The following is a 27,304-nucleotide window of genomic DNA, read 5'->3' as shown; positions in this document are numbered from 1 at the left end:
GACACAGGGATTATATCTTTAAAAAATAGAAATCAGAAAAATACAATTTCTTTCCTTTTTTTAATCTAAATTTAAAGTTGAACTTGGAAAACTACAGCTGCTTTACCTTTTTCAAACTTGAACTATAGCTTTAAAACTGATGTAAACATAGGACTTCTGTAAATTACATGTTATTGTATCTTTTTTTAAAGGAGAAAAAGAGCGAGAACCTTCACCTTCACAAAGGAGGAATAGGGGATTAATAGACTTTTGCATACATTTAAATGTGAGTTACTGAAGAAAATAATTTCAAATAATCCGGGTGGAACAGCCAAACTACATTAGCTCCTTTGTTAATAATTCTCATTGTTTTTTTCTTCTTCCTCGTGCTCCTCCAGCAGCTTTTATTCTCTGCTGTTTTCCTCTCCCTCCCATCGCCGGTCCCCGCCACTTCTGTTCCCTCACTCTCCATGATATTCTCTTATTCTATTGTTCCTCCGTATGACTCGAGCATCAGGCTGCCTGCCAAGTCCCTGTACACTTCAATTAGAGGAGAAACATCTACACACACATACACACACAACACAACGGCCGCCTGTCTGTTAGCTGAAAGCTTGGTGTGCTTCCTGGAGAAAACCAAAAGGCTTCTGACAGTGTGTGTGTGTGTGTGTGTGTGCGCTCAGACTGGCAGTTGGAGCGTGTCCTAGAGTGTGACTTTGATATCAGTCTTGGTAATCTAAGTCATTCTCTCCGCCATGTCTCGATACAATGGAGGCTCGCACACACACGGACACACATGCACGCCAGATGGCTGGACAACACCAGCTCTTTGTCCTCTCCCGTTGCCTGGCTCTCAACCTTTCTGTGTTTGCTCAGTGGTCGTCTGCCAGCATCTCTGCTCATCTGTCCATCAACAGCTCATTGCTTTGGATCGTCCTCGCAGAAAACTTCAAACACGGAAATGGAGAATCTGTGTCCACAACTGCTCAGTTCAAAACACAAGATGTACTTCATCCATTGAATCAATGATCATTTTAAGCAGGAAATGGCTGCAAGAGTGAAAGGATGATTCCAGAAAAAAATTACAATCATTTTATGCTTTTTTGGAAAAAAGGCCCTCACAGTTGCATACCCCTGATTACTGTAAAAAAGCATTAATTGAATAACATTTCAAACGTGTTTTGTGACCTGCCAATTGCTTCGTTTGTTTTGCAGTTGCAGCATTTTAGAAGACATCTAAACCTGTCCAGGTTGGATTGGCTGAAACACTTCAAAAGGATCCAAGAGGCATCAGAAGTGCAAACTACTTCAGCTGGCTCCTCTTGATGTGAAGGAGCAGCGACTCTACCTCTAATCCTCTCTATGACCGCGCTCCTCACCTCGTCCCAGCAGGAGAATCCTCGAATGGACGTCTAATCAGCATTGGTAAAACAACTGCCAATATTTATAGGTCAGAAATGTATTGATCCTCACAGATGCTAATGACTTTGGTCGTGTTTGCATTCAGATTATAAATATGAAAAAAATGAGTCTTTTGAGTTGAGATTGTTGACATTCACCAAGTGTTCTTACAGATCCACTCCGATCATCTTCTGATCTATTTTTAAAGTTGTTAGCCAAAAAAAAATATTTTTCAAGGGCATAGTTTCTGCAGAGCGACAGGAGCTCATTAGAAATTCACATCCGAGTTGTGGATGGGAACATTGGCGTGGAGAATTCCTCTCTCCGCTGCTAAGAGCTCTCTGTTTGCACAATCTTCCACTAGCTTACAGCCCCTCACACGACCAACCTTAACATCAATGGTGAGCAAAATTGGAGCCATGCAGTTTAGAGCCAGATACCAGCTCAGATTAGGAAAACAAAAACATATTCTTAAAGTCCATCTCTCATGAAAATCCTGTTGTTGTTTTTTTTGAGTTTTTACTATGTCTGTGTGGCATGTTTCTTATGAAAGAGAAAAAATGTAATAAGAAATCATTTTGTTTTTGCATTTCTGAATATTTCTCCTTTTAAATCGCTGCCAAACTGTGGCAGAACGGGTTTGAATTACCAAACTATCTCAGCTCAGCTTCAAAAGCCCCGCCCCCTCAGAGGAGACTTTGGAAACAGAGTCTTCAGATCAACATCAAAATTGCTTTTTAAGACATTTAGGTTGTAGGATTTTGGTTAAAAACATAATTACAACACTTCTTAATTTAAAATAAATTGTCATAGGGGGACTTTCACATGTCCTCCATCATCAGAAAAATGTCACAAGAACGATTTTCATTGAAGTGCGGTTTTATAGACAGGAGCGCCGGTGCTTGAGGTCAGCAGCAGAAAATAGGCATTTGCAGGTGCATAAGCAACAACTTTACGCTGACCTTTTCACTTACTAAACAGAAACAAATGTGGTTGATTTTTTTGTAACAATTTTGTATCCAGACAATTTTGTATCCAAAAGAAAAGAGAAAGTAAGAATGTTTTACTTCCTCACTGAGAAGACGGGTCAACAGTTGAAAGGATATTCTTCAAGTTACAGTTCTGCTTTCCTCTGCAGACTCCTCTGTGATTGAAACGTATTCCTCATGTATTGCCTCATGCAAATAGACAAGTGCTCTCTGATTTTTATCGCAAAGCATTATAACCCTATCTGAAAATCAACTGGACTCAGTGATGCGGTCACACCAGATATGCATTGTTGCATTTGTGGGTCAGTGTGGAAGCAAGAACAGCCATGAACTCTAACCGCTACATCAGTTTAGATCAGCAGATTAAGCAGACAGGAAGTCTTTGAGTGTAAAATGAAAACAAACAGGCTAGGACAGGAAGAATTCTGTCGATTTTCAAAGTAAAACCATCTTAGATCGGGGGTGTCAAACTCGATCGCACAAGGAGCCAAAATCCAAAACACACATTAGGGCCAAACAGGATAAACATTTATTGAACAGTCTAAAATTACATTTTTAAACTTTAAAACCGTAACTTTTTAACATAATTATGAACTAGATATATAGCATCACCTGTGAGAATGCTAGTGTGAATTCTGTAAGCTGAATTTGAATGCTGAAGATGCTAAAGTTGATAACTAAAAATGGTAAGGCTGATATCCAGCTAAAATATTAGCTAAATGCCACATTAGCCTAAAAAAAACAACTACAAAAAACAAAAAAAACTCAGGTTTGCCAAAACAGCTAGCATATAGCTGAAAAAATAGCTAAACTTCAAAATATCCTATAAAACTGAAAAAAAGATTAAATTACCCAAAACAGCCTGTAAATATTAGCCTAACTCCAAAACAGCCTAAAAAACTTAAAAAGAAAAGCCTAAATTAGCCAAAACAGCTAGTATGTAGCTGAAATCTTTAGCTCAACTCCAAAATAGCCTAAAAATCTTAGTAAATGAAAAAAATAGTCCTACCAGAATGCCAAAAAATGTTAAAACCCTAACTTTTTAAACATGATTATGAAGAATAAAAAGGCAGGAATATTATTCCAGAGTAAATGAACTTAAACCTTAAATAACTTTCTTGACTTTGACACATGTGCTTCAGGGTAAACGTTTGATCTCATTGCTGCTGAGTACGATCTCTGTTATGTGTTACAGCAGCGTGACCAATAGGCAGAGCCAAACAGCTTTTACTTGATTCTTAAAGATCGGATGCTGACTCACTCCATTACCAATTTGATTTGATCATGTGATTGATCAGAGCGTCCCTAAAATGCAGCTTCTTTTAGCATGTAAATTCTTGTTTGTTCAGCAGTTTTTGACAGAAGACTTAAAAAAAGATAAATTAGTGAAATTGACAGTTTTCCTTTTTGACCAAACTCTGCTCCTGATTACAGAAATTCACCTATCTCATGATCCAAACTTTAGTTAACTCTGAAGAAAACTTTCAGCTGTTTGAGATCCTCCACTTTGAACCTCCGAACAATCTTTGATGTCTTCATGTTTGGACTTTTCCACATTTCAACCATCAAAACACAGACTGACTGGATAGAAAACAAGCACTGGGTCGATTAGATCTCTATTGGTCAAAGTTTAATGGTACACACTGAGCTTGAAAATACCAGGAAAAATAATCAGTGCTGGGTTATGTAAAGTTACTGCCATGTACTTTCATTTATATCAAAAATTGAAAGTGCATTTATGGGAAATCACAAGACCGCCACACATGATGTTCCCTTGAGATGCAGCAGCGGAAGCACATTACTCCAAACCCCTTCTCTACAGTGGCTGGAGGCAGGCTAATGGTTAGCTGTTGGGTCACGTAAAGTGCAATTTGCCGCTGGGCGAGCTTAAATACCACAAACTTCCAGTTGGAAAAAAGGCAAACATGTAGTTGCACATCGCAATTACTGGAATTGTATGAAACAAATATACATCTGCAAGAGGGCCACACAGGTTTGTATTCAACACCATGTCAGGTGGGTTTTAGGAAATATCATGCTGGAAGAAGGCAATCTGCAGAGTAAATTATAGTCCTGAGCGAGATCAACCCGTAGATTTGTGCAAATGTGGTTCTGAAAGGGCCATCAGAGCGCCACGCGTATGTGCAAGAGGAAAACCTGAGCTAATGTGTGTGGGCTTACGAGTGAGCATGCAGTGAAGGGTCATTGTCCCTGATTGCAGAGGCCACTCCAGACATGAGATGTTCTCGCTGCAATCACAATGTTCACAAGTGTCCCAATCAGAAATCAGGAAGCTTCTGGAGAGTAGGCAATCAATATCATAGACATCATCAAGGACAATGCTCTGACTCTCAGATCAACACTCTGTCTCTTACCCCTCAACCTTCTGATGTTCCATTTCATTATGTCTCCTTGACCCCATGCCGTTCTCCTGGTCCGCGCCCTCCTCCCTCCCCCTCGTTAGCATACGGCTACAGGCTGACATCTCTGCGCCCGGCGAGCACGCTCAATTGTTTAGAAATCAAGGTTAGCACAAAGATTCTGCACAAGCAAAACGGATTAGAGTCTGCTCCAGGATTTAGCTTAGGGGTTCAACTTTAAGGACACACAAAAAAGCCAAAAAAGCCTCTAAATTAAAAGCTAGGATGAGTTTCAGATAAAATCTCCAAACCTGACCACAGTCGAACAAACAAAACTCTCAAAAAATGGGATTTGCGTTCAGTGACTGATGATGGTATGAAGCAGTGTTCCCCAATTCCTGTGTGTCAAACCAGTACCAGTACACAACTTACATTTACTCGGTTTTCTTTATTATCAGATTCTGAAGGAAGCTTTATTTTGAAAAACTACTGGATTTTCTCCACCTCATCCAAAGCATGTCAAGTTGCTCGGTCACGTCTCATGAGAACATCCGCTATACCGCTACATTCAAACCTCCAAAATCAAAAGCATTTGAAAAGTTTCTTTTTGCAAAAAGATCCAGAGAGGAAACAGGAAGATCATTCCACTTCAAAATAAGAGAAAGCTGCATTTAGCAGATAAAAACTAGATTATTTTATTATTTTTTTTTATTGTGACAGTTGTTCTCACAGACCGTAATGATTCAGAATATTCAGCAATCTGCCGTCTAATGTTACAAAGGTGCTGCTAATAAAGTTTCTCAAACAGTGGATTCATGTTTGTTATTTTATTTAGAAAATATTAAATCTTGGTGACCGATTTTTAATTAATTGTATTTATTTAGTATTAATCCATCACTTTCACTTTGATAGTTATTTAGGTAAAATATAAAACTTATTTTAATGGTTTCTACTGGAACTCAAATGTGTGGATAACGTTTAAAGCAGCTGCAGGTATTTGGAGAGGATGAAGATGAGCCTCAAAAGTTAAGGAAAACTGGAAAATTCAGCCATTCAGCCCATGGAAATATTGACTGACATTAAACCAGTTTGGAGACTATTGGTGTAAAGGATTCACAATTTTCTAATTTCTCTGTTACAGAAACGACATAATCAAGCATTTTTTTGAATGAACTGTAAAAAGATCAGGGTAAAGGTGAGAGTCCTGACAGAGATCAGGGTCATCACAGCACTGATGATGACACAAGTGAGTTTTGAGCTTCTGGATTTTTCATTTTTCAACATGTTATTAAAATCAGGAACATCAAAGTGACATGAAAAACTATGCATTTTCAGTAGACCTTAGTCCAATAAATTCTTCATTTATGGACACAATCTAAAAAGAAATAAAATGGTAAAAGTCATAAGATTAATAAGAAAAAAAGCAAAATTTTAAGATACTAAAGCTGTGCATTTACATGAAATCAAAAATACAAAAATATATGACCTTAAAATCATAGTATGCCTAAAGAAGTCAACATTTTTCAAAGAAAATTAGCTTTGTAAAAATAAAATGTAACGTTTATCTTTTAAAATGTTACAGGGACAAATTATGTTGCAGACAATTCCGAGAAATCAGTTGCTCAAGAATTTGTGTTTTTTTATTGTAAATTTGCTACTTTTTTTTAAGAAATGACTAATTAAAAAAAAAAAAAACATGACCTTTTCCTTGTAGAATTGCAACTTTTTGAATCATAATGTATAATTCATATTTCTGTAAAATGTTTAGTTTTTCTAACAATTGTACAACTCAGTTTTCATCACATGTAGAGTTTTATTTATTTATTCATCATTTGTATGATTTTATTTTCATATAAACATTTATTTTCTTTAATGGTGTCTTTAATACCCTGTCGTAATCTGTTGTACGGTTGAACAGTTAGGGATCTCTCACTTGACACCTGGTGGGGGTTGTTGTTGTTGCATTTCAGCTTCACTGATTCTCACAGGTGGTTTGGCAGATATGTAAATGTTCTTCCTGACACAATCGTGTATTTCATCCGGACTGGGGACCGGCACAGGGAAACCCAGACTTGGTCTTGAGGTTTTTTATATTAAGTATTCATTATTAAGTTAAAATGGAAAATTTAGTGGAAAGAACCAGGCGTTTTAGAAGACATTAAGGAAAGGATCAGATAAGGAATTATGATCCTTTTAGAAACTGCTGTTGGAGAACCCAAATCAATCAGAAGAATTCCAATAACTGCAGAAATTACTTTTTTTTACATTTTCTTTTATACTAAAAATGGGTTTTCCTCTCATCGCTGGACGAGTTGATAACCATCACACTAAACACACAGGAAAATTCCACAAATGGTGTTTGGAAGCGGCAAACACAGTTGACAACATGTTTCCCCCTCACACAAGACATCAGAAAATGCGCATCGCCGTCGTGACAGACCCCATTGAGTGTGAAGCTTGCCATGTGTGACTGATAAGACAACAGACGGAGCATGTGCATGCATTAGTGAATGGGTGTGAGAGTGTGTGTTAATATCTAGACAGATGGGGCAGTCTAGAGGAACAGTTGATGAAGGCTTTATGCTGCAGCTGCCCCTTTCTCTTCCTCTCTGCAGCAAACACAGAAAAATCTCTCCTGGCACCACTCGTCTCTGTGTGAGAGTCCATTTGGCTGTTGGGGAGGCAGCTGCCCAGGCATCAGGTGGGCAGCTCCACGTCTGCACGGCTGCTGGAGGATGTGAACCAGCATTACTTCCTACACGGAACTCCACTCCCTCCGTTCTGAGGATCCTCTTTGACCGGTCTCTGCACAAACTCCGTAGGGTTTTCCGTCTCTAATCAGAGGCGCGCGTACACCCGCGCCCACACAGGCTGCTGCTCCCCTTAGATGTGGAAGAGATGAGTCCCACAGAGACGAGCACTCCGACACATTTTCTCAGCCTCTAATCAGACATAATCCAGGCAGCAGCGCTTCCTTGATGTTAATGCTGAGCGTAATCATGTACACGCTCAAATTACTGGGACTTCGTGTTTCCAGGCAAAGTCCAGCGCGTTAGGTAAACCGACGGGGCTCTGGTCACACGCACGATGGCGCCGGAATCAATCTGTAGCCGGAAGAGGAAATCGTAACTTTAGCCGGTTGCGTAAACTGAAATTTCCAAGACTTTAGAAACCCTTTCAAAATGATATTTTAAAACCTTTTCAGAGCTCTCAGCTTTTACGCTTCTTAAATGTGATTAAACTTTAACAGTTTTTTTTCTCCGTGAATCAGATGATCAAAGCCGTGAAATGCAGTTTTTTCCCAGAGAATTCACTGATTGGAGATGCGAAATGCCGTTTTTTTCTCTGTGACAAAGCAAAAAAACTTCAAAAAGGGTCGATAAAAGAGAGAAGAAACAGGAAAAAAGGTCAAAAGCTTAAAACTATAGATTTTTTGCTGCCGGTTTCAACAGGGGGAGGGACTTCCGGCTATCAATTTTTGGGGCCATATTGTCTCTCAGATTCTCCTGGGTAAACCTGCCTGGACACAAACCCAACACCCTTCAGCGCAGCAGCCAGTCCCAGCATGCCAGTTGTTCCTTAAATGCACGTCAGAGTAGCACATCCGGCCATCCTCATATCTGTGAAGACACATGTGATACGGGGAGGTTAGCCAGCTCGAGTCAGGCCACTGGCACCTGACGCCGGCCGTCAGCGCAGCAGCTGTCTGAGCGCAGCGCTGGCTGCTGCTGAACTTCCACACGTCTGTTCGTCTGCGGCCGCGGCCTCACGCGGCCTCATGACTCAGAGATGGCAGCGATCGCATCTGTGTGATGGAGATCCGGGTCTCTGGGATCGACGGGACAGTGTGGGCCCTTACTCTAAAAGGCACAAAATGTTGAAATATTATTGTTTACAGGAGCCATACCATGAAAAACTAACTTTTTGAGCTTGTATGTGTATTATACTGTTCATTCCTCACTATAAAGCAAGGGTCCCCCAAACTACGGCCCGTGGGTCGGATCCGGCCCACCTTCACATTCTGCCCGGTCCCCCAGACACTATCAGAGACGCATGCTTTTCTTTTTTTTTTCCCCAATCTGGTTTTGAGATTGTTTGATCGAGTCGATTTACTTCCTGGTATGAAAAGAGTCCAAAAAAACAACTCCTATTTCATAATAGTTTGTGTTTTAGTGTTCCAAATGTAATATATGATTATTTACATGGATATAGCTCACTCTGAAAGACTAAAGAAAATCCTGGTACGGTCCCTTTAAAGTCCGACCGCGATCTAGGACATAGTTTCTGCAGAGCAGCAGGAGTTCATCAGGAATTTACTTCTGAGTTGTGGGTGGAACCGTTGGCTCAGAGCAACCCCGCTCCCCCTTTCCCTCATAGCTCTTGAGTGACAATTTGAATAAAAAAATACTCAGAAATGTAATTTTGAGTCCTCCGTCATCAGAAAAAACACAACATGACATGTTAAAAGCATTAAAAAAAACAAAAACAAAGTGGGACTTTGAGGCAAAAAACTACTTAAATAAAAAAAATATATTTAAACGTTTAAATGTTCAGTTTTGAAACAATTATTTAATGCATAAAGCTCTTTAAACTGTTCAATGAAACCTGCTCATAAAAAATAAAAATAAAAATAAAAAAAAAATAGGGGCTGCACGGTGGCACAGTGGTTAGCGCTCTTGCCTCACAGCGAGAAGGCCCCGGTTCAAATCCCGGCTGGGACCTTTCTGTGTGGAGTTTGCATGTTCTCCCCGTGCATGTGTGGGTTTTCACCGGGGACTCCGGCTTCCTCCCACCGTCCAAAAACATGCTTCATAGGTTAATTGGTGACTCTAAATTGTCCCTAGGTGTGAATGTGAGAGTGTATGGGTGTGTGATTGAGGCCCTGTGACAGACTGGAGACCTGTCCAGGGTGAACCCCGCCTTCGCCCATCAGTAGCCGGGGTAGGCTCCGGTCCCCCCGCGACCCAGAAGGGACAAAGCGGTCAGGAAAATGGCTTAAAACAAAATTCTACTAAATAAATGTCAACAACAAACTCAGTCTTGGATTCTGCGAGACTCTAGTGTGACTTCAAATTTGGTACAACTTCTAACAGTTTCTGTCAAAGCCTAAAGCATTTCATTTGAGTTTGTTTTTAGATGCTCATTACCTAAAATAGCTTTTTTTTAAATTTTGTCTTTATTTTATTTTTGTTTTTCAGGTTATTTTTGAAATGGAATTAATAGCATTTTTTCCATTTGCTAAGTTGATTTGATGTTTTTAGGTTTAATTTGCTTCACTGTGAAGCAGTTTGTTGTAACAAGGTTACACAGATTTAACCAAATTGTTTTTTTTTTTTTCCTGTTTGGAAAATGTTCTTTGTTCTTTATTGTAGTCAAAATCAGTTTAAAGCAACTATTTTATGTATTTTTTCATGTATGAAAACAAAAAAATGTATAAAAACTGATCAGATTACACTTAAAATATATATTTTTTACTTTAAAACTAACGTTTCAAAAAATCTGAAGAGATGAATGTTTGGAAAACATTAGGATGTAAACTCCACCTAATTATACGTACAGCAAATGAATCTTTCAGGAGATCATGTTTTTAACTTTTTATTTCTATATTCTCCTTCAGCACTTGTGACAATTTGTCACATCTTGTTACAGCTGAATACATATGTAGTACTTAAAAATTTAATGTAATATCTGGTCGGACTCCAGTGGAATTTAAACTACAATCCATTAAGTAACTTCAGCGTCGGTTAAGTGATGAATGAGTGGACCACACTGAAGAAAATTTAATAGTGTTAAGATATCGACTCCTTTTTCCACCATTGCTTTTCAAGATAAATGTTATGGTCCGTGTTGGCGTGCATACAGATCTCCAGCTCCAATAGATCAAAGTGGTTCATTTGCTCTTTTTCTCTGTGACTCATACTGTAAATGACCACATTCTGTGGGAGGTCAGGGTTAGATTTGTGTGTTGCTAGATTCAAAACGAGAGCATATGATGAGCAGGAAAACCTGAAATAAGCCAGAAGACGTTGACACAAATGATAAAAGACGGGAGCGTCTTTTTTACCACCTTAAGATCACAAAAAGAAGTAACTCTAGTGCAGGAGTGTCAAACTCAATCGCACAAAACACACCTTAGGCTGTGGGCCGAACAGGATAAATATTTACTGAACAAACTTTAAAACCTTAACTTTTTAACGTAATTATGAACTATATATCATTAGCTGCCATAATGCCAGAGTGAATGCTGTAACCTGAATATGTGATGATAGCTGAAGATGCTGAAATTGATACCTGAAAACGCTGAAGCTGAAAGTCAGCTAAAATGTTAGCTAAATGCCAAATTAGCCTAAAAAACATACAAACAAAAAAACACTAGTTTAGCTAAAGCAGTTAGCATGTAGCCAAAAAACAGCTAGATTTCAAAAAAGCCCACAAAACTGAAAAAAACTAAATTACCCAAAACAGCTAGCATGTAGCTGACGTATTAGCTAAATTCTGAAATAGCCTAAAAAATCTCAGAAAATGCCAAAATAGTCAAAAAAAATTTAAAACTTAAAACTGAAACTTTTTAACATAATTATGAATAATTAAAAGGCAGAATATTATTCCAGAATAAATCAACTTAAAGCTTAAATAACTTTTAATATTTTATCCTCCATAAAAATAATTATTGTCAAAATTTTACAAGTTAGAAATGAGCTCAAGATAACATTGGGTCAATAATAATAATAGAATAAAATGATCTGGAGGGCCGGATATCTCATCTATCTCACCATTCATTTTCTCAACATGCCATGAGGATTTCGGGTTCACAGGACTGCTGGAGCCTATCCCTCCTACTGTTGAGTGAAGGCAGGATACACACAATAACCCACACACACACTCACTTCACAGTCACCAGTTCACCTATGAAGAATGTTTTTGACCGCAGGAGGAAAGGAGAGTGCTCGGAATGCATAAGGAGAACAAACAAACTCCATACAGAAGAGTCTCAGTCAGGATTTGAACCACTGCTCCACCGTGCAACCCCACCTCCTTCACCCTTTTGTTTGTAACTGTTCTTTATGACCTACCACATGCCCATATCTGCATGACCATTTTCTCTGCAGGGGTTCACCGAGCCGTCTTTTACCTGAAAGTTTTTGCGGACTAGCTGCACAGATTAGACCATTTTTCTCCCACATACATTCGGAGGAGAAACCTGCAACCTTCTAGGTGAGGTTGGTGATCCTGTAAGGAAGTCTTTTGGGGATTTTCACTTCAGGATGGTGGGAATTATTTAAGATTTGTATATTTTTTAGTTAAACATATGAATACGAGTCTTGCTTATTTAATAAGCTTTAAAAAAGTCAAGTTTTGTGGATGAAGATGCAGAGATCTATTAACTCAGATGTACTCACCAACTAATTAAAGATTTTTCTAATGAACTACAAAACAACAATTTGGCATTGGACTGTCTCAATCACCGCTTTTCCCCTCTTTCTGTATTGATTTGCTTTATAGAGCCAGACAGCCATCACTTTGCTCCACAATGGCAATGCCAATGTCAGACTCTGTTAGGGATTTGCTTGAATTGAAGCCATCTCTCAGCTGATAGGCTTAGCCGGGATATTTCCTCTCGTCTCTTGACATACGCAGAGCCTTCCCACTTATCAAAGATTCATTAGCTCACTAATATATCCATCTAGCTCTCCATGCACATCACCCGTCCATTAATACTGAGCCAAATTCCTCCTCAGGGACCGCCGGGATAATGCCCTGCTCAAGGACACAGGGGGTAATACATATGAAGAGACAGCTCCCTCGAGATTTGAACCCACAACCACAGAGGCGCATTAGCAATGGCTGCGTCTAATGAGAGATGCAGTGAGCATCGCATCAGCCTTGGTCCCAGAGGTCACGGAGATCCTGCAGTTCTGCTTCAGTTCATAAACACTGCAGCACATGCAGCTCACACTGACGGGGAGGAGAAGCTTTCACCACAGCTGGATCTGCCGTTCATGAGTTCAAGCCTAGACTAGCAAAAGTAGGAAGATAAATGAACATAAACGAGAAAGTCTTCTATTTCCTTCACACGGAATTGATTTGGAGGGTAAAAATACAACAAAATCCTGTCAAAGACCAGTGAAAATAGTGCTTTTAACATCTTTTTGTAACATTTTTCATATTGAGAACATTTTTAAAAATCTAGCTTAAAATTTCTATTTTAGAGTATTTCTTTATTGAAATCACTGGAAATTAAGAACGGACATAAAAAAGCGGACGTTTGAAAAAGCTCATAATTGTGACTTAGTGGTCCAATGGGCTTCACTGACCAATCATTTGTTCGGTGAAGCTTAAGCTAACGACTGAATTAGCAGTTGAACTCAGTTCGGGCCACCTTGAACCCTGGTCTTGGTTTCATACCTGCATCCCAATCATAAGTGGCCTCCTAAAACGGGCTTCCTGTTTGTGGAAGGAGACTGAATAAGCAGAAGAGAGGACAGTTTGACACACAGAAATGGAGAAAAGCCTCCTGGGAGGCAGATTTGCAGACGAGCATCCTCAGCCGAGAGCGGGGGGTGGGGGGAGCTGAAGGTGACACATAAGTGAGGAAGAGCTCCGGGGAAGGAAGGCTTCCTATGGACAGGAAAACTATAAGACCAGAAGACAAGGAGAAGAGGACGATAATTCACTCAACAATAGCCCACTGCAGCAATAACACCTCTGCAGGATTTACACACTCGTCTGCACCGATAGGCTCTCACATCCACTTCCAGACATACCAGAGAGCAGCTCCCAAAGACGTCTAACTTCCTACCAGCTCCACACGTGTGTGAAGATGAAGGTTATAATAATGTGTGTCGTCTTGAGGGACTCTGACTAGAACATCCTGGATAATATTGTCTTACGCACACGTGCACGAGGAGCTTTGGAAAAGCCTGTTGTGCATTACAAGAAACTAATAGGACAATATTTCACTAACTTCTTCCTAATGGGATAAAGATGGAATTACAGTGTTCAGGTGTTGAGCTCATCTGCTCATTAGGAGTTTGCATTGGAGGGAAAGAAACTCTACTCTGCACTCATTTACACACAAGCAGGGAAAGTCGACACGCAGATTATTAATCATCTTCACCAGCCTGGTGTTTCTGCCATCCAACTGGCCCAAGCAGCCGATGCGCTGCTTCAATCATCGCCTGCCAGTCTAAATGCTAGTGATAATTAGCATTCATATGCTAAATTACCTCCCATCCCATGTTTCCTGATTAGCCTTAATCATTTTGACAGCGAGTTTCACTCCTAAGCTTGCAGAACCCTTCCAGACATTTCAGGAACTTTTATTTTTTAGTGCGTGGAGAAGATCCTGCTTGGTATGGAGCTCACGCTTGAGCTTCAGGCTGGAGCTTAACCCAGAGATGATGAGCATGCAACTTTCAGATCAAGCGAGTCCATCAGTGACTAGACAAAAAACAGAGACATTTTGAAGGTTGTGATCCGTTTTTTAGCTCCTAAAATGGAGCTCAGAAGTGACACTTTCAGGAGCAGCAAACCAACTGGGAAGATAATGGAGCTCCAGCAGCTGCTCATATGGAGGCAGTATCGCATGGAAAGCCTTTCAAATCCACGCCGATCAACTTTTCATCCATTTTCAAAGGGTTCTTGGGGTCTTTTTAATCATGATGATGGCGTTTTTAGCCAAAATGTAAAAAACTGTGTGATTTTCTAGGATGTAATTTCTGCAGAGCGGCAGGAGTTGTGGGCGGGACCGTTGGTGTGAAACGACCCCGCCCCTCTTCCCCTCCCCATTTCTGAGAGCTCAGAGCAGGGAGCTAGTGGTCTGTCCAGCATATTTTTGACATCATAAACAAGTTTTTTTTCAAGCGCCCATTTTTCATCTTGTCTTGATTCACAATGATTTGATTTTTTTTAAATAAAACACAGAAATGCAATTTTGAGCTTAATTTTCTAAATATCACCAGACAAATCCAACAAGAATGAAAACTTAAAATCAAGGAAACTCGTGCAATTCAAACTAAAAGTGCACCTGTCACAAAATGGTTTTTATTGTATATTTTGTTTGTAATTGTGTATTAATGTGCCTCTCTTTGTATCAAGTAAATATAGTATGGCATAATATTGCGTTTTAATGTTTCTACTACTACGTGATGTACATTTTTTTTCAAAATAAACTGTCTGCACCTTGAAAAGAATCGTCTCTCAGGGATCAATAAAGTGGCTTGAATTGAATTGAACTGAACTGAATCGAATTGATATGAATTGAACCAGATTGTCTTGAACTACATTAAATTGAATTGAACCAAATCAAACCGATCTGAAATGAAATGAAATGAAGAGATTCGAGTCGAATCTAAACCAAAATGACATTAAATTAAATTAATTGAATTGGGAGGAAAAAACACTTTCTGGATCTTCACCTCACAGAAACACTCAAACACGGTAGTGGTAGTGTGGTAGTGTGGTGGTTGGTGTGGAGCTGCTAAGCAAATATGGGATTTGGATGATTTATATAGATAAATATAACCATTAATAATGTCCTCAGTAGGAAGTCTTAAAGCTGAATGAGCCCCTTGTTTAGGTTAGTAACCTCAATTTGAGGAGAACTTTGACATTTTTGGAAATTAAGCCTTAAATAAAGTCCAGCAGATACATCTGACAAAATAACATTTTTAATCTGAATAAAAACAGAACTCGTAAATTCCAGATGATTTATGTCATTTACTTATTTTTAAATATTTGAACATTTAGATGAGAAAACTAGGCTAAAAAATTGAGAAAAATAGAGAACTTATAAACCAAAACAATGTATGAATGCTGTGATGGGTTAACTGTGCAGATGTTTCCTCCTGTCAGATGTTTCCTCCTGTCAGATGTTTCCTCCTGTCATCCTGAAGTGAAGGCATTTTTCTAACAAGCGTCCTGGATTATCCATATCATAATTGGGGAGTATGCTGCGATGGACGGAGGAGGACAGGTCTAATCCTCCAGCAGTTTCCAGATAGCCTGAAGTCTGAACCTCTCGCTTGTCTCCATGTGTCAAGTGCCAATGTAGTGTCAATCACGACCGGCGCGGTTACCTCAGCTGAGCTGGACTCCAATCAGAGCTGTCACTCAGCCCATCTTCTGAGATGGAGAGGAAAAGAAAAGGGGATTGGATTTGCTGCTGGCAGTAAATGATGAAACCCCCCACACACCTGTAGAGAGAGGGAACCCCACACCCTCATCTCTGTGTATGAAACACTTAAGGAGAGCCTCGTTTCATCTCACCTGATGCAGCGGGAGCTACCTGCTCTCTCAGGTAGACAAAAGAGAAACTAAATAGAGGAAATGTTGGATTTCTAGGTTTTACAGAGATCAGAGGGGGTGTTGGGAGAACTCTCTGTCAGTCAGGGAGGAGGGAGGTTGATGTTTATGCAAACATGAACTAAACATCTCACCCACACCTTGTGAGGCAGCAACAGATACACAGCAGCGTGGCATCTGAAGGAAATATGCAATCACGTCTGACTTTGAAGTTGTGAGGCGAGGAGCTGGCTCTGTCATCTTTCTGTGTGAAGCGTCTGAATCCTGCACACTACAAACAAGCTGCTGCATATTCCACCTCCAGCCGCTCAAAGAGAATCAGATCTGGGACCCCTTTGTCTCGGGGCTTTCATGCTGCAGCTTAGAGTCCCATTTGTGAGGAAGTGCATAACAAAAAACCTCCTAATATACGGTTCAAAGTCTGGCAGTGCAGCACTGCCGGATCAGCCGCGCTCTTGTGACGAGCTTGTTTGATGCAGCTGGAGTTGACTTTACATCCAAAGACATGAACCGCAGATCACGACGAGGTTCCTCCTGGGTGTGTGTGTGTGTGTGTGGGGGGGGGGGTATCAGCTGGACAAAACAACTCCATCTGACCTCTCCAGGAAACTCAAGGAGCTTTAGTAGTAAATGATTGTCTGTTTACCGCAATTCTTCAAAGAATGGCAGCGTTTCTTATTTAAAGTAAACACTTCCAACTGATATTAGTTTGTCTGCCTTTTGTCCCTAAGGTCAAAAATAAAATATATATATTTACAAGCTGCTGAGTTTCCTAGAAATCAAAGATGATATTTTTTTAAATGTTCAGAGACTTTCCCTTTAGAGAAAACTGAGCATAACCTGTGCACATCCTCATGCCCTTTGCTTTACAAAAACAAACTGAACATTATTACTTAACCTGAAGATAAAAAAAAACAAAATGAAATATATTTCATCAGGTGTAGACATTTAAAGCTGCATTTGCACTTTAAAACAGATATTTCCAGCTTTTTATCTTGAAAATATGTGACAGGAAAAGTCGGAAACTCGTTGGAAGCTTTAATCCTCAGTAGTTTGGGGTTTTGAGCATTTTTTACTGTTAATTCTTATAGCTAGTGCTGGTATCGATAAGAATTTCCAGAATTGCTTTGATTCACTATAGCTTGAATTGATTCATTTCATTTCATTTTTTTCTTTCGATTCTTTCGATTCACTAAATTCTATTTTAAATTTACACATATACACACATTTGTTTAGAAATACATTAAATATTCTATTATATGTTGTGAATATATTCATTTATAATCTGATCACATACTGTAAAATGTATCAGTGAAATAATGAGATTGTTAATATGATACAGTGTTACAAGGATTCTTTAAGGCGTTAGCATTAGCCGTTCTATGGGGAATTCCATTAAATATTAGCTTCAAGCTAGTGGGCTTTAGCTTTCTATTCAAGATCAATCCATATTTTTATAAATTGATTATTGATCTATTAAGCTCAGATCAATGAATCGATTTTTTTCAACTCAGCTGTACTCATGGCTTTGTCTTTCAAACTATTGTTGCAACGCTCAAAATCCATCTTTATAGTACAACCTCAGATATAGACATTTATATCACATTTATATTTATAGATATTTATACATATTTTAAAGGACTGTATACAAAAATTCCACCATGAACCTGAAACTGTACAAAGAAATCTGAAAAGAAAAACTACAAAGTTAAAAAAAATTAGGATTAAATTGTTTTTTCTGTTTTATTAGAAGTTCAAAATGTGCAGAGATAGTATAAAAATGTATAAATCCAAAACTAAGCACAGACAAAGTAAAAAAAAAAAAAAAAGCGAACAAAAGGAAAGAGACGAAGCTTCACTAAACTACAATGTTTCAAGGGTTTAATCTGTCAAAAGGATTTCTCATAAATCAAATGTTTGTTTTAAACCAAAAAAATCAAGTTAAAAAAATGTTTTTAAACCTTCATGTTCAATTTTGAATGAAAACTATAGTAACAGTTTCTCTATGTTCTTGCTGTCATTGTAAACAGCCAACATGCAGGATTTTTAACTGAGCATTCTGAATCTACACCACGCTGACTTGATGGAAGCTGAAAATTATCTTAAGAAACATCAACATTAGGTTTTCAAGTTGGTCTAAAGCAGGGGTGGACAAACGTTGTGTCTTGTGACCTAAAAATAAAATTAAATATAAATATACCATTATAATTTATTCCCATTTGACAGGGCCAGATTAAACAGTTCAATGGGCCGCATGTGGCCCCCGGGCCGTAGTTTGCTCATCTCTGGTCTGAACTGTTAGAAAACAAGCATTTCTTGAGAGTCAAAGTTTGCACTTAACTCTGATACATGATGTTTCAGAATGTTACTTTTAAAAATCCTTTAACATAAACAGGCAAATGAGTCTAATTTAGAAAAATAAAAACAAAAAACTCAAAGGTTAGAAGAAGAAAAGTCCTCTGCTGACATGAGAAGCTCTCACTGACAGCAGTCACTTCATTCAACAATCTTGAAAAGCAACATTTTGGGGGATAAACTTGTCAGTTTGAATACTTAAAAATGAAAGGAATGATGCAAAAATGGAGACAGTTCACAGAGTTTCGTGCAGACTTGATGCAGTGAGCTGTTCCTGCTGACTGCAAGCATTCACAGGAACACACAGCAGCACACGTCTGTCCTCATGTGTCACACGCAGAAAAACACACCGACCCGTCCGACAGACCGCCAGCTTCCAACATCCACATCAGGGATTAGATATTCACAGATGGGTCAATACAGAGTCTAGGAGGCGAGACGTGTCCGTGCAGCCAAACACCACACTTTAGAAACATTATAGGAATCCTAATGAGCGACACAGAGCGTGCAGCCGCTGTGTACTGCAGCTACACTTTAATGAGCGACAATCAAACCGCTCCCCTTCCTGTTTGGCTCTCTGGACACAGAAGCGACGCGGAGCATCCGCTGTCTCCTGCAATTCACACCTGACGCGCAATTTTCCACGATGGTCGACAGGCGCTTCTGCAAGAATTTTTTTTTTGTAAATGGCTACATTAATAAGTTAAAAATATTATCCCACCAATTAGACCAGACGACAAAACGATCCGCTGCACAGCGCGAGCCTTCCGCTGAGGACCGCGGCGCTCCGCGCCTGGTGTGAACCACACCATAAGTTAAGGGTGCCGAATGGAAGCGGCCTCCGTTCTGTGGCACTTCCACGTCCAGTGTGAACCAGGTGTAACTTTCCTTGAATCGCGTTTAGTCTTCACACCAACACAATCTGTTGTTTCATGATACATTAAAGTGAAGGTAAGTTTAACCCTTTAACACCGGAGCTTCAGTGTTTATTCTCTTTGATTTCCTGTAATTATGTGAATGCTTTGCAACATTCACACGATGGTGATTCTCCTGCTCCTTTACGTTTTCTTCTGTACGTCTAAATTCTGGGTTAAGCTAAAATCTTTGGGTATTATGCAAATAATGTTAGCACTTTCAGCAAATTCATTCAGCTTACAGCATTCACACTAGCATTATCGCAGGTGATGCAAATTAATTGTTAACAAGATCAGCGTGATTCCAGCAGATTCTGAAGGAGAAAAGCGGACCAAGATGTTGTGTTTAAGCGTCACAGACGACGCCTCAGGTGTTAAACGGTTTAAGTCTGAGCAGCTTGAATGGTCAGAATTTCCCTGTTCATATTATCAGCAGCATTGATTTCTGGGAGAACAGGCCTCTCCCCTCCTTGATCACCTTCCTCCCTTCCACTCCAAAGCACAGGAAGAGCCGGCTGAGGGGAAATGGGATTCCGATCGGCGGGATATCATCCTGGATCTGCTGACCCCACGCTCTCCGCAGACACACAAATCATCTGTGCGTGCTCGCAGACACTGTCCAGGGGTCAGCCGCAAGGACTGGCAGACTGGGTTTCAGCCGACTTGGCAAAACTCGTGACAGGAAGCTGTGTAAGGAGCATGTATGGCTCTGCAACTCATCAAAACCCACATAAACCTTTAGTTTCAGCAGCATTTCAGCACAAACTGAACCAGTGAAAATGTTTGGATGGTTAAGAAAATACAGATTCAGACTCGGATGCAGGTACGCTGTGGAGAAGCAGCTCCTCGAGGTCTCAAAGTTGGAGATCGCCAGGCACACAGCATGCCGGCATCTCAACGGGGGCTCTGGAGGACCCCACACATGTCGTAAACGCACAGAGGAATGCATGCTGGGTAAATGTGATGATAAAGATGAGGGGAAAGTGCTGAGAAGCAGAGACAGTAGATCTCTGAACCACAAAGCACTAAATAAACGCTGCAGCACTCAGAACCCACATAAAGAGAGCCAACCTGCAGCCACTCCAAATGTGGATAGGGAACAGACTTTGATGAAAATACAAAAAAAAAAAAACACAACCGCAATATACGTCACTAAAAAATAAAAAAAAAAATTGAGAAATAAAAAAATCTGTAAAAAAAACAAAAACAAACTGCCATCACACAAACGTCATCAGGAATTTTAAAATATTCCAAAGATCAAACCAAAGCACAAACTTTTAATGACTCCAGACGTCAAAACATACCTGTCTTTCACTATAAATCCAAATTATACAACTGAAAGCTGCATAAAAATGGAAAGTGCATCCACTAAAAGAAACTAAAATGTTTCTGCATTTCCGCCTCCAAGCTCCGCCTACCTTCTTGATGCGTCCACTGCGCGTGCCCGTGAAAGCCACCGTGTTCCCTCGATAGTCATAGGCAGCGATGGAGGTCATGCCGTCCACTTTGTCCACGTAGAGCGGGAAGCCCTCGATGGCCGACGTGCCCCCCAGGGGCTGGTTGAAGTCTTGGCCGCAGAAGTCATCATCTATCTGCAGCGGCTGTGAGATAGGAAATGAAAAAAATGAAAATGCATTTTTCCTCTAGATGTGCAAAGGTTTGACATTTCAGTTTGAAAACACTTTATGTTTCTAGATTAATAAAAAAAAAAAAAAAAAACTTTGCAGAAGAAGTTTTGAAGCTGAAGAAAAACTTTGACTTTTGATATTTAAATAAGCAGGATAAGCGATTTAGTCTTGAAGAAAAGTTCCTTTATTCACCAGTTTTCAATCCAGTTGATAAACGAAGAGCACCCTGATTTTTTTGCGTTAATTCAGTTTCCACTGACCCGTGACCCTTCGCAGCATAAAAAATGCTCCTAACTCAAGGATTACATTGGCATGACTACAAATAAATGGGAACAACTTGGCAAGGAACCAATTCTGTAGTGCATCTTCAGGCATTTTTGGTACAAGCAGCCTGTCGCAAAAATGCAATTTGTTCTCATTGCTTGGAGATAACACAGTTTGACAGGCACATAATAGCATTTCTGCCCCAACAAGCTGATTCCCCAAAAGCGATGAGCCAAAATCTTGGCATATTTCTACCTGCTGTGCTGAAGAATTTGAGGAAACTGGACAAGTAGAAGATAGAAAAAAGAGAAGTACAAAACATGGAGGTAAAATAGAGAGGGAAGAAAATGATGGGGTTTCATGATGAGTCAAAGTCATTATCGAAACAGTACTTTACCATCTTTAACGTGTTAAACTCTAGAGCAAGAGTGTCAAACTCAATCGCACAAGGGGCTAAAATCCATAACACACTTTAGGCCGCGGGCCAAACAGGATAAACATTTATTGAACACTAAAACTACATTTTTAAAACTTTAAAACCATAACATTTAACATAGTTATGATTATCTTTAATTATTATCTTCTGACCCGATTCTTTGAAACTTCATCATGGAACAAATGTTAAAAAGAAAAAATATATATACTAAAGAAAAGGTTAAAACTATATATTAGTTTATGAATGAAAACATGATGTTAAATATTTCTTGTTTTAACTGTAATGTTCAGTTTTATTGATTTGAAGTGTATTTTTGTTGTTCTCTATATTCATGTTCCTTCAACTCTGAACTTTGAACTAAAAGACTTTTATTTTGAAATACAACATTTTTTAAAGGGTTTCTGACTGTCATGAACTGGAATCACGTGGAGTAGAGCCACAGCTGAATCATTTCTGACACTCAACCTTCAGTATCACTGACAGTAACAGATAATCAGCATCAATGCTGGTCATTTTTGTCTAACAGACACCAAACTGTCCTGGAAAGGTCAAAGAATTATCAGAAAACCTCATAGTCTGACTTTAGGTTTCTTTTTCTACTGATTATTGGAATTTTCCTCTTCATTATCCACTTTATTTTGGCCCCTCCAAAGCTTGAATTATGAGAACTTTATAGTTAAAAAAAATAGGTTAAGTTTCACTTAATTAGCTGTGTTTTGATTCTAGTTTGTTAGATTAACAAATTTCTGGCTGAGATGCTTCAGAAACGGTAAAATAAACTGTTTTTATTCTTAAATCAATGCTGGCATGACTCTACGATGTACTTGGTTGAAAAATGTAGTAATTTAAAGAACATAAACACTGGAGATCATGTGCTAAAGGGTTAATTTAACAACATGTTAGCAGTTTTTGTCTAAATTAAATATTTGTCAAGTTCTTTAGGCTAGCTTGGAATTAAGCCAATATATTAGCATTATGCTAGCTGTTTCGTCAAAATTTGTATTTTTTAAGTTATTTAAGCACATTTGGAATTTAGCTAATATTTTAGCTTTATGCTAGCTGTTTTGGTAAAATGTGACTTTTTTCTATTTTTTGTGGCAATTTTAGCATTTAGCAAATATTTTGGCTGGCTATCAGCTTCAGTGTTTCAGCTATCAGCTTAATCATTTTTAGCTATTAGTTTCAGCATTTTCAGCTATTAACTCTTGCCTCTTCAGTGGCCACATTCAGCTCACAGCATTCACACTTGCATTATAGTAGGTAATGCTATATATCTAGTTACATCTGTTCTCTTTCATAAGAAAAATGCCACACATACATGTTAAAAACTCAAAACACATGATTTTCATCGGAGTGGGACTTTAAGTACTCAGCTCTTTTCAGCAGTGACCGCTTATTTACCAAAGTTTGTAACATTAAATGAAACTGCTTTGGTAATTTAGCTTCCAACAAGAAATAAGTCCGCACTGATCAATCAACCGGAGCTGCAGAACAAGGAGAGGAGGCGGAGGAACAAGCGTAACAGCAGAGCGAGGCCTGACAGGAAGTAAATTCTGAACCAAATTAGCATATCCTAATCAAAGTGTCTGGTATTTCTGCATAGCCGTGCTGATGTGTCACACCTGACTTATGCACATAATGCACATGTGTAGGAGAGAGTGTGATGGGCACGTCGTCAGAGCATCAGGAGGTCTCCGTGACATCTGTGACAGAGATAATCCACGGCATCTGCATTACCGCACACACACACAGGTCCACCCCAGGAGATGGAGCAGATGTGCTTTCACACACCTATAATTAAACTCACTGCCGTATGCATACATCTTCCACCAAACATCTATGATATTTATCAGTTCATAGTTATGCACTAAGATTTGCACAGCCAGCCCATTTCTTTTTTACAGAGTTTTAAGTTTGCTTATTAAAATACTTTTTAGTTTGCTCTCAAAGCCGTAAACCGTATGTTGCGTTCCACATTGAGGCTTTGAGGCCGGGGTCGAGTAGAGGGGGGGGCATTTCAGGAATGGCCGTTTTAATGAATTCAGGAAGGTTTGGAATTTGCCTCTGGCTTTGACAGAGACCTAAATCCTTCAGACCCCCATCAAAATGAGGGCGTTTGATGGACAGTAGTGGTCACTGAGGGTTTGGAGAAAGTTTGGAGTTTCAGGAGAAACTGCTGCTTTTAAGTAAAACTAGAGCTGGGAATCAATCAAAATAAATTAACTAATTAATCACAAACCTGGGAAAAAATTAATTGCAATTAGCTTTTTTTGTTACAGTATTTGCTGACCACTTATTACAGGAGTGTCAAACTCAATCACACAAGGGGCCAAAATCCAAAACACACCTTAGGTCGAACAGGATAAACATTTATAAAACAAACTAAAACAAATTTTTTTTATCTTTTAAACTGTAACTTTTTAACATAATTATGAACTAGATATATAGCATTACCTGTGCTAGTGTGAATGCTATAAGTTGAATTTGGCCGCTGAAGATGCTGAAATTGATAGCTAAAAAGGCTGAAGTTGATAGCTAAAAATGCTGAAGCTGATAGCAGCTAAAACATTAGCTAAATGCCAAATTAGCCAAAACAGCTAGTGTGTAAATATTAGCCTAACTCTAAAACAGCCTAAAAAACTTAAAAAGAAAAGTCAAAATTAGCCAGAACAGCTAGCATGTAGCTGAAATATTTGCTAAACTCCAAAATAGTCTAAAAAATCTTAGTAAATTCCAAAGTAGTCCAAAAAGCAGAATGCTAATTTTTAAAACTTTAAAACTGTAACTTTAATTATACATAACTAATAATAATAATAATAATTATGAATAATAAAAAGGCAGGAATATTATTCCAGAATAATCAATTTAAACCTTAAATACTTTACTCTCCATAAAAATATTTTTTGTCAAAACTATACAAGGTAGAAATAAGTTCAAGATAACATCGGGTCATTAATAACAATAAAATAAAATGATCTGGGGGGGCTGGACAGAATTACCTGGAGGGCCGGATCTGGTCCCCGGGCCTTGACACATGTGACTTATCATCTGCGAATAATCGCAATATGAAATCACAAACAAAACTGTACATTTAGAGAATTTATTTTTAATTTAGGCAGTCAAATCAATTAAAAAAATCGGATTAATCAAATAATTAATTACAATGTTTTACTAGGTGAATTTTATGAAAATATGCAGCTTTTGAACTTAAAACACTAAAAAACTCAATACAGCAGAGCTTACAAGCACGCTACAGCAGAGCGTGCTAGTTCAATAAAGTGGAGCTTGCTAGCTCAAAAAAGCAAAGCTCGCTAGGCTGATACAGCGAAGCTTACTAGCTCACTACACTGGAGCTCACTAGCTTAATACAGCGGAGCTTGCTTGTTCAATACAGCGGAGCACGCTAGCTCAATCCAGTGGAGCTTGCTAGCTTGCGACAGCGGAGCCTGCTAGCATGCTATGCTGTCCACTGGGAGGCTGGCTAGTATAGCGAGCCAACCGCTGAGTGTCCGTTTTCTGCCCACTTTTAAACCATGTGAGGCCCACCTGGCCTTGCTAGCTGGGATTCCATGTAAATGCGTTAGATTACTGCTAATTTACATTCATAGTCCCAAAACAGGGTTAAACAAGAACACAGTGAAACTTTGAAAAAGACATAATATTGTATGCTTTTCAGAAACTGCAACTTAAAAAAAAAAAAAATGAATTTGAAGGCAAACGAAAAAGAAAGTGACACAAACGCCACGACTGAAGCAAAGAGTTTCAACCCAATTTTGAGCATGAATGGACAGACAAGTCCTCCGCTTTGTGCTGGGATTGTAAACACACAGCAAGAAATCAGAAGAAAAAATGTTGAAAACCTTTTACAGCAACACAATCTTGTGAAACAATACAGCACACACACACAAATATACACACAAGCCTGATTAAGCCTCCCACACTAAAGAAATTAACATGCCAGCTTTCTCTTGTTCATTACAAGACGTATCGTCTCCATAGAGACTAATCAATCACCACACCCCTTCAAAACAGCCAGGCTGTCAGGGAGTGTGTGTGGCGCTGCGCGGGTAAGTGAGGCTGAAAAAAGGTGGAGAAAACGCCTGTGGCAGACATTGTCTGCCTCCTACCAGACTTTCAAAGGCAGCCAGAAACACTGACTGCAGTCACCAAGGCGGAGAAGGACGGCGGCGGCGGCGGCAGGGGGGGGCTTTGTGTGATTTACATAAACAAGTTCCCAATTTGGGAGGAATTTTGTGAGTAATTTGAGAGGAGGAAACAGGGACACCAGAGGAGAACAAGAGCAGGGGAGGTGATGCAGAAATGATTGAGGCGGATACGAGCAGGAATAAAATCTGAAGGAAGGAAGGAGGATTTCTGTCATTCACTTCTCTCCATCTGATAAAATCATTCACTCCACCTGTTTTTACTTTTGTTTTCTCTTTCCTGTCACTTTTTCCTTCAAATTCTCCTCCCACATCTTTCTTTGAAAGTTCAGAGGGGTAAGCCGGTGGGAAATCATGCCGGTCCCTGGGGGGTTCCTCCTTTTCTACTTTCTCATGCCTGCAGCTTTGTCAGGCCGAGCTCTCCTCCTCTTCTTATGAGCGCTATATAGGATGATTTAGAGCTGCAAACATTTTAATGATGGTTAAGACAGAATCTGTTTATGCTGCTCTAGAGGTCACTGAGCTGAACTAAACCTGACCTGTGTGTCAAAATCATCCAAAGAATCGTTGAGGGTTGTTGGGCAGTCCTGCTCCGTGGAGGTCAAAGAGAGGATCTGCATCTTACCATGAAAATTCTACTTTTTGATCTTTTAAGTGCATTATACTGTTCATTCCTCACTATAAAGAATCCCAAAGCGGTATTTTGATCCATCAACGCTTTTCTGAGTAGTCCTGTAACAACCTGCACTGTCATCAGCACCCCTCCCATACCCACGAAAACGAGCGGGTCCTCTCGATCTGACGTCACAGAAGGAGACCGCCCCTTTCAGGAAGAGTCTGATCCACCCCCCACTAACACAACTTCTCTGCAAAGCTAGTCAATGATGATCAGCTATCACCCCCCCCTGCTCGTGCACAGGGGATGCCGGCTGGGTTGTCAGATTGTGCAGATAGTCAACAAACGCTCATTCTTTAGCGTTCAGACTTGGTGTGGTCACATAGGAGCTTATGGGCTGCATATGGGCTGGATCCTGAACGAATCTGAGAACGGTGCAAACAGACGGGGGATATTGGGGGGATATTGGGAAGATGGCAGGAGAAAGGGAGCAGACTATTTCCTGGTGGGGAAATGGAGCAGACCATTTCCTGGTGAAAAGGGACCAGACTATTTCCTGGTGAAAAGGGACCAGACTATTTCCTGGTGAAAAGGGGAGCAGACATTTTCCTAGTGAAAAGGGGAGCAGACTATTTCCTGGTGGGGAAAAGGAAGCAGAATATTCTGTGGTGGTGAAAGGGATCAGACTATTTCCTGGTGAAAAAGGGAGCAGACTACTTACTGGTGGAAAAAGCAGGTGATGAATTGGGAGAACTGGTTTGAACATGGATTATTGAGCAAAGGCAGAAAGGTACGCATGAAAAGGACTTTTTATAAGGAGATGAATGATCCTATAAGGAGAACATAAACGGTCACAGCCAGTGCTGCCCAGAACAGTTGGTGCTGTTTGCATTTT

At 39.6% G+C, this 27,304-nt stretch overlaps 1 protein-coding gene across 1 annotated transcript in view; it reads right to left on the bottom strand.

Moving 5' to 3' along the window:
• plxna1a (plexin A1a) overlaps window positions 1-27,304 on the bottom strand; it is a gene marked incomplete in the record, with an annotated part of 315,581 nt that overhangs the window by 225,047 nt on the left and 63,230 nt on the right. The window contains 1 exon segment of the mRNA XM_024293231.2: window positions 20,721-20,903. Within this exon segment, the coding sequence (XP_024148999.1) occupies window positions 20,721-20,903 (183 nt within the window).

This window comes from Oryzias melastigma, linkage group LG7 (assembly GCF_002922805.2).
Source record: "Oryzias melastigma strain HK-1 linkage group LG7, ASM292280v2, whole genome shotgun sequence".
NCBI lineage: Eukaryota > Metazoa > Chordata > Actinopteri > Beloniformes > Adrianichthyidae > Oryzias > Oryzias melastigma.
This window is presented reverse-complemented; position numbering and strand designations above follow the sequence as displayed.